Source organism: Lissotriton vulgaris, chromosome 2_1, assembly GCF_964263255.1.
Source record: "Lissotriton vulgaris chromosome 2_1, aLisVul1.2, whole genome shotgun sequence".
Taxonomy (NCBI): domain Eukaryota; kingdom Metazoa; phylum Chordata; class Amphibia; order Caudata; family Salamandridae; genus Lissotriton; species Lissotriton vulgaris.
In genome coordinates this window covers 1,291,186,958-1,291,204,817 of record NC_141687.1, presented here as the reverse complement: position 1 = coordinate 1,291,204,817, position 17,860 = coordinate 1,291,186,958, and the positions used below count along the sequence as shown (strand labels likewise).

Here is a 17,860-nt window from a genome sequence, read left to right as displayed (position 1 = left end):
AATACTGGATAACTGAAGTTACAGGTAAGTAACTTGTTTTCTTCAGTCTTTGCAATGTTAATGTATGGAGCAAAACAATAATGCATTTTTACAGGTAAGTAAGCAACTTAAAAATCCAGTCTTTGGGTTGCAGGGTCAGCAGAGGGAGAGATTCAGGTTAGAACAACCACTAAACCACCAGCGGCACATGGGCGGCTGGGTGCAGAGGTCAAATCTGGAGATCGGGCCCAATGTTACCCAATGGAAACTGGGGGTGCTTGAAGACACGCTGCTTGCAGGCAAGTAAAGCTGTTGCAGGGTTCAAGCTTTGCAGGTTTGGGCAAGCACTGTGGCAGAAGGCAGCACGAAACATACACCACCAGCGGCACCCGGGCAACAGGATGCAAACACTGTCATGTGCGCAATGCCAGTGTGAATGGGAGTGCTTGGTTTAGAAGACAGGATGCAGTCGTTGAACCGGAGGCTGCACGAAGGACACCAGTGACAGCAGAGTTACGTTGGGATGCGGTAGGTCACAGGGACTCAGTCAGTCGAGCACCTCAAGGCCCAGGGGCTTCGGGTACAGGGGTGTCCTTCGACATCTGTTTTTTCTTACCAGAGCCAGTCGTGGTCTGGGGGAGCCTCTGGATTCACACTGCAGGCATAGTCGTGGAGTCCAGGAGGTGTCAGCCAACACTGGAGTGGGACTCTGTATCGCGGGGGCCTTTTCTGGATCTGCAGGCAACCATTTCTGTGTTCGTCTGCCACCTGGACTCAGGTCAGATGCATCAGGTGCAGAGTGGTCCCGGATTGTGGATCTGGAGGGCCTCATAGCCCTATGTGGACAGAGCTGCTGTCCTCTGGAGTTCTGGTCTTTTTTCAAAGGCAGGTAATACTCCCAGGGGTTGTGGAGGTCGCTGGCTGCATGACAGGCGTTGATCTCTTTGCAGGGTCTTTGAAGCTGCAGCTAGCACTGAGGTCAAATCAGTGGGCATCATCAGTTTGCTCTGCACTGCGCCTTTGTCATCCAAGGTCGGCAGGAACTAGTTTAAGGGTCTGGGTAAGCAATCTAAATACTAGATTTAGGGGTGTTTTAAGTGAGCAAAAGGGCCAGTGGGCACCTTACCTCGGATGACTCCCCTCTCAGTTATGCTACCCTATTGTGGGAGTGAGCACAGTCCTAGCCCTGATTGGAGTGTCCGTCCCCCTCAGCTTCAGGATGGCAGGGACTGAAAGATGTGCTTCACCTCGCTTCTTACACCTTAAGAGTGGAGTTGGCACACTTCCTATCTTCCTTGTTTGTCCAGTCAGTCCAGCCCCCCCCCCCCCCCCCTCCAAGGTGGGGTTCTAAACCTGGGGCTGCCATCTGCTGCCTACAGCGAAGGCTGCAGACCTTTGAAGCTTCCCTCTTGAGCACTGTGGCCATCCTGTGGGAAGAGGTGCGACACCTCCACCCAGGATGTTCTTTGTTTCTGGTCCCAGATAGTCAGGGTTCTCGACCCAGGGGTCCAGAAAAATATCTGATGATGGCAGGCTGCCTAAGGCCAGCCTGTGACCACACCAGGGTTGGTAGATTTTCAGGAGGCACCTCAGAGTACATGTTTCAATAAATCCCACACTGGCATCAGAGTGCTTTGGAGAAGGGAAGTTTGGTACCAAACACTCCTGTGTTAAGAGAGCCATCATGCTGCTGCGGAACTAGTTGAGTTTTCAGCCCATGTATTCTTTAGAGCTTTCCTGGCACTTACAATATTCAGAAATGGACCTAAATATTGTAGTGGCTTATCTGCTCATGCAGATATGCCCACACCTGGGCCTGCTAGAGGGGTGAGTTACCTATTCCTGAGGCAGTGATATTTGGCATTGCACTCAGGGCAGGGTAGTACCATGTCAAGTGCCGTTTTCCTCTTCACCCAGGCATGCAGTGGCAGTTTTCATGATCCGAGTGAGGGGTCCCTAGGTGCTGCACCCTAGGGTACCCTCTTCAACCCCAATGCCCGGGGTACCATTTACTAGTGACTTACAGGGGTAGCTGAAGTGTTGCCAAATAAGGTACGGACACTGGTTCTGGGGACCTGATTATCAGGAATCTAGCACACTTAGTCAAAGTTGCACCAGATACCTGGAAAAAATGGGGGGTGTACTGCAACAGAACCCAATTTTCTAACAGCCGTCATTGGACGATTTAAAATGTTGTAATCATTTAAAAACACCAAGTCTTTTTGTAATTTCAGCAAAGCTGGTAAACAAATGCTTTGTCTTCTGAATGCTCAAATGCTGTTCAACACTTTGCCATGCCTCCCTTGAGACAGCTCCATCCAGACACACTGCTTACATTATTCATCTAAAGTGGCAACACTAAACAGAATGTTGACTATTCGGCTGGCCACATAGGGGACCTGCAAATGCTTCTATTGCTCAATGCAGGCCTCCAATCTGGATCCAGTAATAGAGGTAGGAGCTGGCAAATGTTTGTGCACAGAACTGGCCATTTTTCTACACAGGGATGACTGGTTGTTCTCCATAACTTATAAGGAAAAAATAAATCACTCTAGTGATTCCAATATGTACCTTTCTACTTGCTATAGTTATGATGTTCTTTTCTATACCATGTAATGCATCGGTTATGTCAGTTTTCTTTTTTTAAATTTATTTTATTTCCACAATTTCAGACACATGATATGACAGTTCATATAAACTACTATAGAAATAAAACTCAATGAATCAGAAATACAAAAATTAAATACCTAAGAGAGTTAATACATCCGAAAATAAGTATATAAATATCCTCCATACAATGGCTACAAAATGATAAAAAATCAGAGTTAATAGTTATGAATTAATATATACAAAAAACGTCAATCCTCAGACTACCCCAATGATATACACTAACTAATATACTCAGAAAATCATACTAATTATAAAATCATACATCTATATATAATTAAGTAATACCCTCAATTATTCATATAAACAAGAAAAAGGTCCCATATTATAAGCCCCAATTAGTGAATATAGACTAGATTCCAAACTGGCTAATCTATAAATTTTCGCCCTCCAAACATCAAACCTTGGTGGTTTAGGACCTAACCAATCCCCCACAATGCATAAATGGGCCACAGTCATTGCTACAAATAACAACATTCTGTGTTTATACATACTAAAACCTTTTGAAACAGAGTGCCCCATCCCTAGGAGCATCAAAGCGGGAGTGATACGGAGTGAATCCCTAAGATGTTAGATAAAAAAGCGTTCTATATCTCGCAAAAACAAATACAATTTAACACAACTGGCCCCCAACTCGCCTACTCCAGAGGACTTAATGCCATCAACGTTGTGCTCTCACCCATCTTAAACACATCCATCCTTTCAGAAACCTTCCCAGACGCCTGGAAACACACACCAATCCTTTGGGCTAAAGAAACCCTCAGCGGACCCTTATACATTTGCCAACAGTCTACAGATCTCTCCGCTTCCATACCTGGTTACGGTACTAGAGAAAATCATCAACAAACACCTCCCCAAATACCTCGGCGAACACCAACTTCTCAATGCCAACCAGTCCAGATTCAGACGGAACCACAGTAACAAAACTGCCTGCATCGCAGTCATGGACTACAGCTGCATGATTCATTAACCAATGAGAGACAGCCTTAATCTTCATAGACTTTTCCGCAGTACTTGACATGGTATCCCACCCCATCCTTATCCAACGTCTTCACAATATCGGAATCCAAGGTCCGGCGCTCCGCTGCATCTACTCCTTCCGGACTTGCAGGACCCAGTTGGTCAGCCTACCACTTTTTCACCTCAGATGCCTATTTAGTCCTAGAGTCCTGCAAGGATCCTCCCTAAGTCTGACACTCTTTAACGGTTACATGAATCTCCCCAAACCAGCATCATCCTCTCATATCCTTGTTCTCCCCTGCTCTGATGGCACCTAACTTAACTGTGTACAGCTTTCAGACTGGCACTAAATGAGATTGGGGGAGGGGTTTGGAAGAAATATTGTGGGGCAGCGGGTGGCTTGGTTGGCAGGACAGGAGCAATTAGAAGCCAGATGTTGATAGCACATGGGTGTTGCCAAAAGTGATGAAAGAGTTCAAAAATATATATATATATCGTAATAATGCGGGGGTGATGGATTGATGTGGGAAGATTTATCAAATTTGAGATACCCTGTAGCTGTGTGCATCGTGCGTGTCCCTCGAAAAAAAAAAAAGAGCAAAGAAAGAAATACATTCCGCCTAAAAACATATTGGGCCTAATTTTGAGTTTACCTTTTAGGTGTTCCATCACAGAAGCCTTACACAGGCGGCCTGGTGAATTTCAGGCATTCTGTGTAGATGCATCAAAACCATCTATCCTCTTTATAGCAGATGGTTTGATGTATATTTTTTTTCTTTCAGTGAGACACCGCCCCCTCCCCTCCAAGTGGGTCTTTAGTGTTTTGTTTTAAAACACAGGATCCTCTTTTGGAGTTTGTTTTTCAAAAGCAAAAATGTTTGCTCAGTGACTGCCAAAAATATAGTGGCCACTAGGTTAGTCTTCAGTGCCTTCAGAGGAACCGCCATAGCATTGGCTTTCTGTAAACACTGCAGAGATCTCAAAATATATTAGGCAATCCATTTTGGTAGAGGGATTGATCAACACTACCCTGATAGATGGCAGGTTGCACACAATACTCCAATATCCAGCACATAATCTCCCATCATCTGTGGAAGGATAAGTCATCCACACAGAAATATTGCAAAGAAGTATTGCTCCAGAAGTGTGACTATCATACGAACAGGTAGGAAAGCCAACAAATAAGACCCAGGTAACTGAGACAGACCAACACTACTAGTCATGACCAAGGTCTGGTCTAAATTCACTCTGTTTATTGTATCGTACATCGTTGGTCTTGAATGAGACAGCTGAAGCTGTCTGTGTATTTAAACCTAGAAAGGTTAGTACCTCTGGGAAGGCTCATTTTTGTTCTATATATATATTACAATAATAAAAATGTATTTAGTACATTACCTGTTTCTTCGTGTGCTTGGATGAAAGAATTCTGATAACATGATTTTTATTTCTAGGCTGAAGGTTACGTGATAGGAAGCTGCATTAAACACATTCCAATTGCTGGTCGAGATATTACATACTTCATTCAACAACTACTTCGAGACAGAGAAGTGGGAATCCCTCCAGAACAATCTTTGGAAACTGCTAAAGCTGTAAAGGTAAAGCACAGCGTATAAATAGTTGATGCAAAGCAACATAGTAACGCCATACAGTTGTACTGGTTGTTGCTAAAATATTGTGTGAATGCAAATATACCAAGTTTGTTAGCTGGTAAAAACTTAGAAAAGTGTCATGTCTCCTTTCTGTCTGACCTCACACTTGGACTAGTTGACTGAATGGTTTTCCTTCCTGTGTACATTATGAGTGACTTAACTACAATGTGGTACATAAACTCACCCTACCACTATATCGGTCCACTACATAGAGTCCAAGGCCAACACTAGATGGCAGGAGCATGCATAGTATGTGAATCTACAGCAGTACACGCTACAAATAGATTCTTACAAGGTAAGCAGCATACTTCTTACAGTACTTGTGGCCTTAAGCCTATTCCTAAACCAAATCTTTACCATAAACCTAACACTAGACAACCCTTTTTTCCGGATTCACACCAAATCAAATGTAATACCTGTTCTTCACGTACCTTTGTACTTATTCAATTAAGTAGTAGCCTCTGTTGCTGTATTAGTAACATAGTGGCATGTGGGTTGTAGATGGGGTGAATCCATATCCAGGCTTCTTTATAACATAATATGTATTTGTAAAGTGCATGTTCACCCTTAATGGGGTATCTCGGCGCTGAATAACAGATGTTTATTGTTACCCAACTCAATGGTGCTCATTTTATCGACCTCAGATGGATGAAAGGCTGAATGGACCTGCCAGGATTTGAACCTGTGACCCTGAGGTCGAACACAGGCCCCTGCAGTGGATGCATTAGTCCACTGAGCCACCAGGCCCAGCTTATTGAGCTTGCATTGCTCTGTAATTTTTCCTCTTAGCTCTGTGCTTCCTTATTCTTTATCTCTTAGGTCTGAAGCAGTCATCCATAATGGATTTTTCTATCCCTCAGCTTGCTTGCGGAATTGACACTTTCCCTCATTCCAGCAGCCTTGTACATCTTTTATTTTTTTTGTTTATATATTGGGTTTCTATAAGGCATACAAGTGAAAACAATGTGCATTGCATCACATCAAAACAACTATGTAAAACATTCAGAAACTACCCCCCCCGTGATCGATCAGTTCCATACTGTTTACTCATAGATGTATTCAAACAATCCATTTTCCATGTAAGAGTGCATGCCATACGTGACCAGAATTGGCCTTTAACTTATGCAGAGGTTATGTCCTGATCTTTAGCTCCACTCCTCGGCGTAGAGATCAAGAATCTCCCTGCAATACACAAGATCTTTAACCAGTGGTCTGGTTGTGGTGCAAGAGAGCCCTTCCATGTCACTGCCACCCTTCTGTTCGCCATCAACAAAGCCACTCTTATGAATTTGCCAATGGAACCTTTTAGGTGTGGTGTAAAACTCAATAGACCGGTCGGAGGAGTATACAGTAGAGTGACACTTATCATTACCTTGAGCCTTTCCAGCACCTCCGCCCAGAATTCAGCCACCCCGCCACACTCCCAGGCAGAATGCCAGAAGTCTGCGCCAGACATCCCACATCGTTTACATGCGTCACTGTCACAAAGGCCATATTTAAATAGTTTATCTGGCGTTTGATGTAGGTACTTGAAATGTATTATGCGCAATTTGCCATTCGATGTAAACGCACTAGTGAGTTTACAGTAATATTCCCACTCTTTTTGTGTGAGCTGAGGATGTAGTCTGGTATTCCATTTATCCAGGCTGGTGTGGTTTCCTATTACTTTCTCCTCCGTAGCTGACCTGCATAGCTTTGTTATTAGCTTTCATTGCGGGGGGCTGACCAATAGCAGTTGGAGCGTTTTCAATGTCTGTGGCTCATCCAGAAGGTTGGGTAGTGTGCCTGTATTGCCTTCTTGAGTCTATAGAAAGTAAATAAGAGCAGGGAACTGTTATGGACATACGCCATTTCCTCATCCGTGAGGAAACTGCTGTTAGGGAACAGATCCTGCATACTGTCTATGCATGCCCGTGCCAGCATAGCGCCCGCTTCTTGTGTTACTGATAGTGTTGTGTTATGTGCTAGCTGGAGCGACAGGGCATACAATGGGAGTTTCGCAGCTAGGCAGCCTATATCCTGCCAGGCCGCAATTGTGGTGTTGATTGTATTGATTTCTTGCCTAGGAGTGCCTCTGCGAGTGTGCAATAGTATACATTTCAGTGGAACCAGGTGAGCATTCCCATCTTCCACGGCAACTAGCAGGATACATTTGTGGCGACTGTGCCAGTAATATGCATACTGCACTTGCACACAGAGGTAGTGCAAATGCATGTCAGGCACGCTAAACCCACCCGTGTCATAATCTAATGTCAAGACGTCCAGACTCACACAGGCTTGCTTCCTTCCCCAGATCAGTCGCACCAGTAACGAGCGTAGGTTTTTGAAAAAATGTTGCGTCCGTTTTACTGGTATATTGCTGAACAGATACAGAAAGCGGGGCAGAATAACCATCTTGATGAGAGCTATGCGGTCTGCCGGTGACAGAGGCATCTTTGACCAGCAGTCAATTTGCTGCTCAAGTTTGGCACATGCAATGCCATTGTCCTCCCGTATTACCATGTCTGGATCCGGGGGTATCCACACTCATAAGTATTTGACTGGGTCGGAGGACCATATGATGGGGAAGTCCAGGGGGTGAATCAACGTGCATTCAGTCAGTGGGACTACCAGTGATTTATTCCAGTTAATGCAGATCCCTGAAAAATACCCAAATCTAATATATTCGCGCAAGTATTGGAACTTTCATCGATTCCCATGCTTTGTATCATTCCCCCGTCGGAATGGGAGACTCGGTAAATAAAAAATACCATAGCTGTAAGTGCAAAAGAGAAAACTAGGCCTAGGCCTCATCTCATTTTGTAGCTTGTCCACCTCTTTTTGTAAAAGAGACCAAAAATTCTCCAACATTCAATCGGAATAGCGTCACCCCTTAGAACCCTCCTGAGAGCCTCAGATTTTTCTACCGCACGTTGTGCTAGGGAGTCTCCACTAAGATCTGCTTAGATTTCTCTTCAGATTGGTTTCTTTTCCATTTCTTCAACTTTAATATGTCTGACAAGGAGAAGAAGGCTTTATTTAGAGCTTGTGCTACTTGTTCTAAGAAGAGGCTGTTTGTGGAGGACAAGCATGAGGACTGTATCTACTGCTTGTACCCGGGCCACAGATTATAAAATCTGCAGGACTTTCTCTACAAAGACCTTGAGAGACAGGGAAGGCCGTTTGCTGACTTGGCTCCAGAAAATGAAATCACGTAAGGAGGTTTTGTCATCTGACAGTGAGGATTCTTCCTCAGCTGCGTCCTTCAGAAGATCCAAGAAGAGGGGTAGGTCATCCCCTTCAGCATCTATGGAGCCCCTGTAAAAGCCTTACAAAAGACCTCTGATAGTCTGAAAGGGCTAGTCCCATAAAATCTCCTCACCGAGGTGTAAAGGAGAGGCTGGGACAGAGTGAGTCACAGGCAGCAAAGAAGGTGGAGAAAAGTTTATCTGTAACTTCTCCATCATCTGAAAAGGAGAAGGGAGGTAAGAAACCTTCTGCTGTCCCTCAGGACGGCAGATCTGACAAAAAAAAACGTCAGTCGATGAAAACAGCTGGTACGTCGACGACGGCTTCCAGAAAGGTCTCAAGTTCAGGTACGGCTTTGTCGACGGACACGTCGACGGCAGCTTTGTCGGCAGCGGCATTGATATCTTCGCCGACGTTTAAGGTATCCGTTTTCTGCTTGTCGACGATGGTGTTTACATCTTCTACGTCGACGTTAATGACGACGGAGATAGTGTTGACGACAAGGACGACGACTACGTCGACTACGACGGCGGCCATGATGATTGTGACGGCGAGCTCGTCTACGACTCCGTCGACTATCAATCCTCCGTCGATGAACAACCCTCCGAGATCCATTTCTCAGTCGACGGTCCCGTCGACGACAATTCCGTTGAAGTTACGATTCAAAAAGTCCGCATTTCTATAAGAAGGCAGCAAATTACCCCGGAAATGACATCTCCAAGGCGTGTAACTCCTTTGCCTCCCACTTTGCTTCTAGATGAGGAATCTGATGAGGATAAGATGGTCCTTATGGGGACGCTTATAGCCCATCCCAGCTACAGGTGAAATATCAAGATTCGGACTCTGAGTGCTATACTGAGGAGCGCCAGTTTGTTCAGCAAGAAAGGCCGCCTCAAAGAACACGACAGGATATGGTAGCAATGCCGTCCTCTCTTATAACAGACTTGCAATTGATGTTACAGGACTACAAGAAGAGGTTTCAGTCACCAACTGCGGAACAGCAGGAGCGTCCTGCTTCTCCAGCCATCCCTACTACTCCTGCAGTGGCAGTGACTCCTCTGGTTACTAGTGTTTCGGGACCGGAACCCAGAGAGCTGTCGGGAGGTTGTGACAGTTCAGGATGATGTCTCATCTGATGGAGACCTTCAGGTTGATCCTTCTCATGACCCGGATAGAGGTTGGGACGATGATGTCAACCAGGATCCTGATTCACCTGTGCCGGATACTGCAACCTCCCCTCCAGCTGACATTGGCGGTTTCCATAATCTTATGGAGAGGGCTGCCAAGAGATTTGGTCTTCCAATTACGACGGTGCAATCAGACTGTTTCCTTTACGACTTCAAGGAACCTTACAAAAAGTCCATTAGTTCAATTCCAATAATTGAACATGTAGGGCCGGAAGGTACTAAAGTAATGCAGAATCCTGCAACAGTTATTCCTGTTCTTCCCTGGCTGGAGAAGAAATATAAGGCGCCGGATGGCAGTCCTGCCTGTCTGGACTGGTCAACCGAAGCCGGACTCAGTCATTTCCCAAGCGGTGCAAAGTAAGTCTAAGAATCCTTTGACACCACTTACAACACCGCCAGACAAGGAATGGGGGGGCGTCTGGACAATGTAGGAAAAAGATGTTCGAGGCATGTGGGCTGCTGAATTCATATCTGTGCATAGATCGCCGCCTAGTGTTGGGTCCGGATGATTGCAAATTGTTGTCCTGGAAGAGTCTTCGAAGTATCACGAGATAGGTGGCTCCTCCCCTGGACTACAGTGCGCATGGGCATCCTCTCCATCCTCAGTTTTTTTCCGCCATTCGGTTCGGATGTACTTTCTTAACTCCAGTTCAGAATCAATAAAAAAACTTTTTCAAAAGGCCTTCGGGGCGTCGGTATTGTCTTTTCGTTCGGTGCCGCGTACTTGTTCCAGTTCTTCTAGCTGGGCGTCGAAGGCCGCGTGCCTTTTTCGACACCAGAGGCCCCATCGACGATGGAACGGAGCCCGTTCAAACGATGCCCCGTCTGCAACTCTAAATACCCTCACATTGATGTGCACCCGGTGTGCAATAAATGCCTATCTCCAGACCACGACGAAGCCAGCTGCATGGCCTGTTCTCGGTTAAGGTCAAAGAAGACGCTTAGGCTTCGACGCACCGCTAGACAGTCGGCGCAGAGAACAGCGCCCGACCCAGAGAACATCTTCGAGGCTGAAGACGACGAGGGCGTCGATGAGGAGGATCCTGAACAGTCGGATCCTGCTTCAGAGCAGAACTCTAACTATGATGAAGACGAAGAAGAAGACCACGTCAATGATGAAGACGTCGTCGAGGTAGGGGACGACGCACAGGCCATCGGAGCCGCCGATGACTATTCGAGCGATGAGCAAGGCCCAACCGCAGTTGCGGGGGCCGATGATGACACTGAACTTTCGAAGGCTCAGGTCAGGCATCGCCGGAAGGCCTTAGCCAAGATCTTCAACAACATTCTATAGCCCCGCGTCAAGGTCCGGCTTAGAATATATCTAAGGAGCCATCGGTCGATAAACCACAGTCGATGGTGAAATCGAAACTGAAACCAACAGAATCCCAATCGAAACCGAAACTGCTAAAGGCAGTCCTCTGATCGACGACTTCGGATTCATCGGATCCAATAAAAATGAAGAGTCCCATCGACCCTCTGGGGTCACAAAAGGGTGTCGGCCCGAAGATCGGGGCGCCGAAGCCTGTGACTAAGGTCAAGCACGTCGGACTGACGCCATTGACGTCAAAAGATGGCGACACTAAGAAGGGACTCAAGTCTCAGAAGACTCTCGATCCGAAGCTTCCAGCCTCCAAACCACTGGTAGTCAAGACCTTCGAGTCGAAGACCAAGATCGGCTCGAAAGAGCACGTCAAGTCAAAGCAAAAGAGCGTGCCTGCTGCGCACCAAGAGCTCGAGTCGACGCTAGGCCAGAAACAAACTGGTGACAATATTAAGTCGGTCGGATCGAAGACGGCGCCGCCCTCGAAGGTCAGTCCGTCTCCAATGCTTATTCCACCAATTAAGCTCGGACTGCCCCCGACCGCACGACCTAAGGCGTTCGAGCTAAAACAAAGCATCGAAACGACCAAAAAGGTGTCAATAGTAAAAAGGACTCCGCCCATAGAAGAGGACATTGTGTTCCAAGTGCCCTCCTATGATAACCAGTCGAAACTGTTCATCAACTCAGATTCTGGCAGACTCACTATTTATAAAAGAAAGATCATTCCAGAAAATCCTATGGAGTCATACAAGATCCCACTCAAAAAGAAAAGGGACTCTTCCACCTCACCTGTTCTTTTTGAGCCTTTGGAGTCCTATGGACAAGAATATACATATTCACCCACACGTACTAATGAGGATGTAGGGGAAGGCTACAATGAGGAGGAATTTAATTACCCTATTGACACAGATCAAGAGGAGTCTCAACCCTGGACTGACCCTGTTGACCCGGGGGAGCCACACACCACGCCTGACACTCAATCCTACACGGTCAAAACCTCGCCAACTGAAGATACAGCTGCGTTTAACACGTTAATTGAAAGGGCAGCACATAATCATGATGTAGAAATGCATGCTGACCCAATAGAGGAAGACTTTTTGTTTGACACTTTCTCAACTTCAGAGAGATCGGTAAAAACATTGCCAATGCTGAAGGGTGTCCTTAAACACGCTGGTGACATTTTCAAGGAAACCACAAGAGCAAGGGTTGTGAACCCAAGAATTGACAGGAAATACCGGCCTGCACCTGTAGACCCTACGTATATCAAGGGCCATCTGCCATTGGACTCCTTAGTAGTTCAAATGCTCGTAAGAGAGCGAACTCTCAAACAAGTGGTGGTGATGCTCCTCCTCCGGACAAAGAATTCAAAATCTTGGAAGGTCTGGAAAACGAGTAGCGGCTCAAGCAGCGAATATTTGGATAATTTCAAATACACAGGCCCTATTAGCCAGATATGATAGGGCTCATTACGACACATTAGAGCAACTGCTACAACACTTGCCTGATGCTTATAAGGGGAGAGCAGAAATGCTGATACAGGAGGGGAAACTGATATCAAATGCTTCCATTAAATGTGCGCTAGATGCAGCAGACACAGCAGCTAGGGCCATCAATACAAGTGTGATACTCAGAAGGCATGCCTGGTTACGCATCTCTTGCTTCAAGCCTGAGATTCAAACCACATTACTAAATCAGCCTGTTAACCCTAATTTTTTTATTTGGTCCTGATGTGGACACAATCCTAGAGAAAATAAAGAAAGACACAGACAGCCAAATCCATGGGAGCTTTGCAGTCACAGCAGTTCAGGGGAGGTTCCTTTCGTCGCTCCGGTAACCGGGGAACCTCTAGAGGTCAGGCATCACAGCAAGCCCAATACAACAAAGGAGGCACACGGACCACCTATAACAAGAACAATAGAGGTGGATACCGTGGCAACAGCACCAAAGGCAGAGGACGAGGAAATAATAACGCCAGATCCTCCGCCAATACTAAACAGCCCCCAGACCATGTAACACCGGTCGGGGAAGACTTCAGCCGTTCCTGCCAGTCTGGGAAGGCATTACCTCAGACAGGTGGGTGAGACAACTTATCCAATACGACTATTGTCTAGAACTAACCTCCACTCCACCCAACATACCCCCAAGACACCGTCCTATGTCCGCAGAGCACATGCAATTATTGCAGCAAGAGATCATCTGCATGCTGCAAAAAGGGCCATAGATCTCGTGCCTTTAGAACAACCGGGTACAGGGGTGTACTCGCTGTACTTTATAATTCCATAAAAGGACGGGTCTCTCAGACCCATAATAGACCTCAGGCCCCTAAACCAATACATCTTGTCAGAATATTTTCACATGCTCACTTTGCAGCAAATTCTACCATTGCTCAGTCAAGGAGATTTCCTAGCAACACTAGACCTGAAGGACTCATATTTCCACATTCCGATACACCCGGGGCACAGGAAATATCTCCGGTTCACCATACAAAACCAGCATTACCAGTTCAAGGTCCTGCCTTTCGGGGTCACAACAGCCTCCAGAGTGTTTACCAAGTGCTTGGCGACAGTAGCTGCGCACCTTCGGAGACAACACATTCAGGTCTATCCTTATCTGGACGACTGGCTTATCCAAGCAAAGTCAGCCCAGCAATGTGCCAGCCACATATCCCACACAATTCACCTCCTACACAGTCTAGGTTTTTCACTAAATTATCCAAAGTCTCATCTTCAACGCGCACATGTACAACAGGACCTAGGAGTGACAATAGACACTCTGGCAGCAAAAGCAAAGCCAAACTCAGTGAGAGTCAACACAGCAAGCAATTGCTGATTCAGAAATTCAGACCCCAACACTCGCTCCCAGCGCAGGTGTTTATGCAGCTGATAGGTATGATGGCCTCCTGCATCTTCATAGTCCCTCACGCAAAACTACACATGCGTCCGCTTCAGGAGTGCTTAGCACAGCAGTGGAACCAGGCTCAAGGACAGTTGAAAGACCTAGTGTTGGTGACCGGTCGTGCATACAACTCTCTGCATTGGTGGAACACACAAAACCTTTGCAGGGGACGACTGTTCCAGGAGCCTGTACCACAAATAGTGCTGACGACTGACGCATCTCTCCAGGGCTGGGGAGCGCATGTCCTCCATTACACAGTGCAGGGACTATGGACGACGCAGCAAAAGAAGATGCACATCAACCTGCTGGAACTGATGGCAATCTTCATGGCAATGAAGGCGTTCAAAGTGCATTTGTGCAACAAAGTCGTGCTGATCGGACGGACAACATGACTGCCATGTACTACATCCAGAAGCAGGGAGGGACACACTCTCCACAGTTGTCACACCTTGCTCAGAGCATGTGGACCATTCAAAGAAACATGTTCCTCATGGCAATACACCTCCCGGGCAAGGACAACCAGATGGCGGATCTGCGCAGCAGGCACAGCCATCAGATGCACGAGTGGGAGATACATCCCTCAGTGCTACAACCGTATTTCCAGCAGTGGGGTCATCCAGAGATAGACCTGTTCGCCACAAAGGAAAACGCAAAATGCCAAACCTTCGTCGCCAGGTTCCCACACCCGTAGTCTCAGGGCAATGCGATATGGATGAACTGGTCAGGCAGATTTGCATCGCTTTTCCTCCGGCACCGCTCATACCGCTGGTGGCACGCAAACTGCGACAGCGCTCAATGACACTCATTGTAGTTGCTCCAACATGGGCAAGGCAGGCATGGTACACCACGTTCCTAGAACTTTCCATGGTGCCTCAACGACTGCGACTCACACCCAGCCTCCTCACTCCCATGGTGATATTCAGCACACAGATCCGCAACAGTTGAGCCTTGCAATATGGCTCCTGAGGTCATAGTTTGGCTACCTGAACCTGCCCCCTGACTGTATGAATATTATAAAGGAGGCAAGAAGACCTACAACCAGGGCATGCTATGCGGCAAAATGGAAGCGATTTTGTCATTTATTGTAGCAATAATGACATAAATCCGCTAGATGCATCAACTCAAAACATTATATGTTATTTTTTACATCTACACAGATGCAATCTGGCATATAGTTCCATACGGATACCTTTAGCTGCAATGGCAGCTTATCTTCAGAACAGGCAGCACCTTTCCCTTTTCAGAGTGCCAGCCATTAAAGCTTTTATGGAGGGACTCAAACGAGTGATTCCTCCCAGACACCCGCCTTCACCTGTCTGGAATCTGAATGTAGTTCTGACCAGACTGATGGGACCACCTTTTGAACCTCTACACTCTTGTGAAATACAATTTCTAACATGGAAAGTGGCCTTTCTAGTAGCGATCACATCGCTAAGGAGAGTTGGTGAGCTTCAAGCCCTAACTATTCAAGAGCCTTTCATACAGATTCATGCTAATATTTTAGTGCTACGTACCAACCCTAAATTTATGCCTAAGGTGGTATCACAGTTCCACATTAACCAAACGATAAAACTGCCAGTATTCTTCCCAAATCCAGATTCAGTGGCAGACCGAGCTCTGCACACACTAGATGTTAAGAGCTCTCCTGTATTACATAGACAGGACAAAGGATTTCAGAAAGACTAAGCAACTGTTTGTTGCCTTTTCACCACAGCACAAACGCAACCCCATTTCCAAATCGGGTATAGCCAGATGGATTGTTAAGTGTATACAGCTTTGTTATCAAAAAACTAAACGCACATTAACAGTTCCCCCAAGAGCGCATTCAACACGCAAGTTAGGGGCATCCATGGCTTTCCTAGGTAACATTCCTCTAGAGGATATATGTAGAGCAGCCACATGGTCCACCATACATACATTTACCAAACACTACTGCGTGGATGTACACTCCAAACAGCAAGCTGCTGTAGGACAGGCTGTTCTCAGGACTCTTTTTCAGACTGCTGCAGCTGGCACGGGCAACCACCGCTAAGGGGGAGACTGCTATTTATTCTATGCACAGATTTGAATTCAGCAGCCCACATGCCTTGAACGGAATATGCTACTTACCAGTATGCATCTGTTCTTGGCATGTAGGGCTGCTGACATTCATATCGCCCGCCCTCCTCCCCGATGCCTGTCGCAGCTGTAGCACTCAGAATTAATCTCAAGCATGGACATCACTTACTGTAATATACTCCATCTCTGCCACAATGGCGAAAAACAATCTATGGATGGACAGGATGCCCATGCGCACTGTAGTCCAGGTGAGGAGCCACCTATCTCGTGATACTTCGAAGACTCTTCCAGGACAACAATGTGCAATCATCCGGACCCAACATTAGGCGGCGATCTATGCACAGATATGAATGTCAGCAGCCCTACATGCCAAGAACAGATGCATACTGGTAAGTAGCATATTCCTTTCTTCTATGGCCAGCCTCCTGGTTCGAGCTGCTAATGATCTTGCTATCTTGGGCAGATATGATCGCCAGATGTGGTGTGATTTATTCCCGTTTGTGGACCTACTTCCGGATGGAGCGAAGGATGAAGCCAGGAAAACCATGATGGAAGGGGAGCGGTCCTCTTCAGAGGTGATAGATTGTGCTATGGACATAGCAACAACAGCTTTCCGTGCATTGGCAGGTTCAGCAGTCTTGAGGGCTGGCTGCGGGCTACCTGGTTTCGCCATGAAGTCCAAAATATGATCCCGAGGCTGATCAGGAAATTCAAAGCGGAACCTTGCAAAATGATTTTGATTGCACCAGCGTGGCCCCGTCAGTTCTGGTACACGGAACTCCTCCTACTGTCTCAAGACCAACCAATTCACCTACAGCCTATTCCGTCTCTGTTGACTATGTCTCAGGATCCGGTGCTCCATCCAGATCCGAGCTCACTCCAATTGACAGCGTGGCTCCTGAGTACAGAGAATTCCAAGACTTGAACCTCTCAGAAGAGTGTAGAGATATCCTGTCTCCGGCCCGAGCTCCAAGTACAAATAAGACTTATCAGGCGAAATGGAAGAGATTCTGTCTCTGGTGTCGGAGGCAGAATATTCATCCATACACTTCAGCTCCGCAGCAGCTTTTACCATATATTCTTTCTCTGGCAAAGTCAGGTTTGGCTCATTCTTCTGTCAAAGTACATCTAGCAGCCATCTCTAGATTCAGGCGGACGTCGTCAGGTCCTTCACTTTGGTCCGCTAGGATTATTAAACAATTCCTGAAGGGCTTGTTCAGGGTGTTTCCTCCAGTCCGGCCTCCTCCACCAGTCTGGCAGCTTAATCTGGTTTTGGCTCATCTGATGAGAGCTCAGTTTGAACCTATTCACAGAGCAGATCTAAAATTTGTGTCCTGGAAGCTGGCTCTCCTATTAGCCTTAACATCAGCCAGGAGGATTAGTGACCTTCAAGCGCGAACGATTGTGGAACCCTTTCTTCAGTTCAAGAACAATGCTCTGATTCGAAGGACAAATCCAAAATTCATCCCGAAGGTACCATCAGAATTCCATTTGAATGAGCTTGTGATTTTGAACTCTTTTTTTCCCACGACCTACTACACCAGCGGAGAGGTCTTTGCATTCTTTAGATGTTCAGAGGTGTCTGAAATGTATCTGGAACGAACATAACCATTCAGGAAGTCTTCTCAATTTTTTGTCTCTTATAGTGCCCCACAGAAGGTATTTCCGCTTTCAAAGAACTGTATTTCACGTTGAATCTCTAATACGATTCAGTATTGTCATCAGGGAGCGGGCAAACTGCTTGAAAGATGAGTTTGTGCTCATTCAACGAGATCTGTTGCTTCATCAGTAGCTCTATTCTCAGGAGTACCTATCAAGGACATCTGTAGAGCAGCTACGTGGAGCAGTATCCACCCCTTTACGAAGCACTACTGCTTGGATTCTTCCATGAAGGAAGATGCAGCGGTGGGTCA

At 46.5% G+C, this 17,860-nt stretch overlaps 1 protein-coding gene across 1 annotated transcript in view; it reads left to right on the top strand.

Moving 5' to 3' along the window:
- Window positions 1–17,860, top strand: part of ACTR3 (actin related protein 3) — a 478,950-nt gene that overhangs the window by 317,433 nt on the left and 143,657 nt on the right. The window contains exon 7 of the mRNA XM_086957055.1: window positions 5,058–5,201. Coding sequence (XP_086813181.1) covers window positions 5,058–5,201 — 144 coding nt within the window. The remainder of the gene's footprint in view (window positions 1–5,057; window positions 5,202–17,860) is intronic.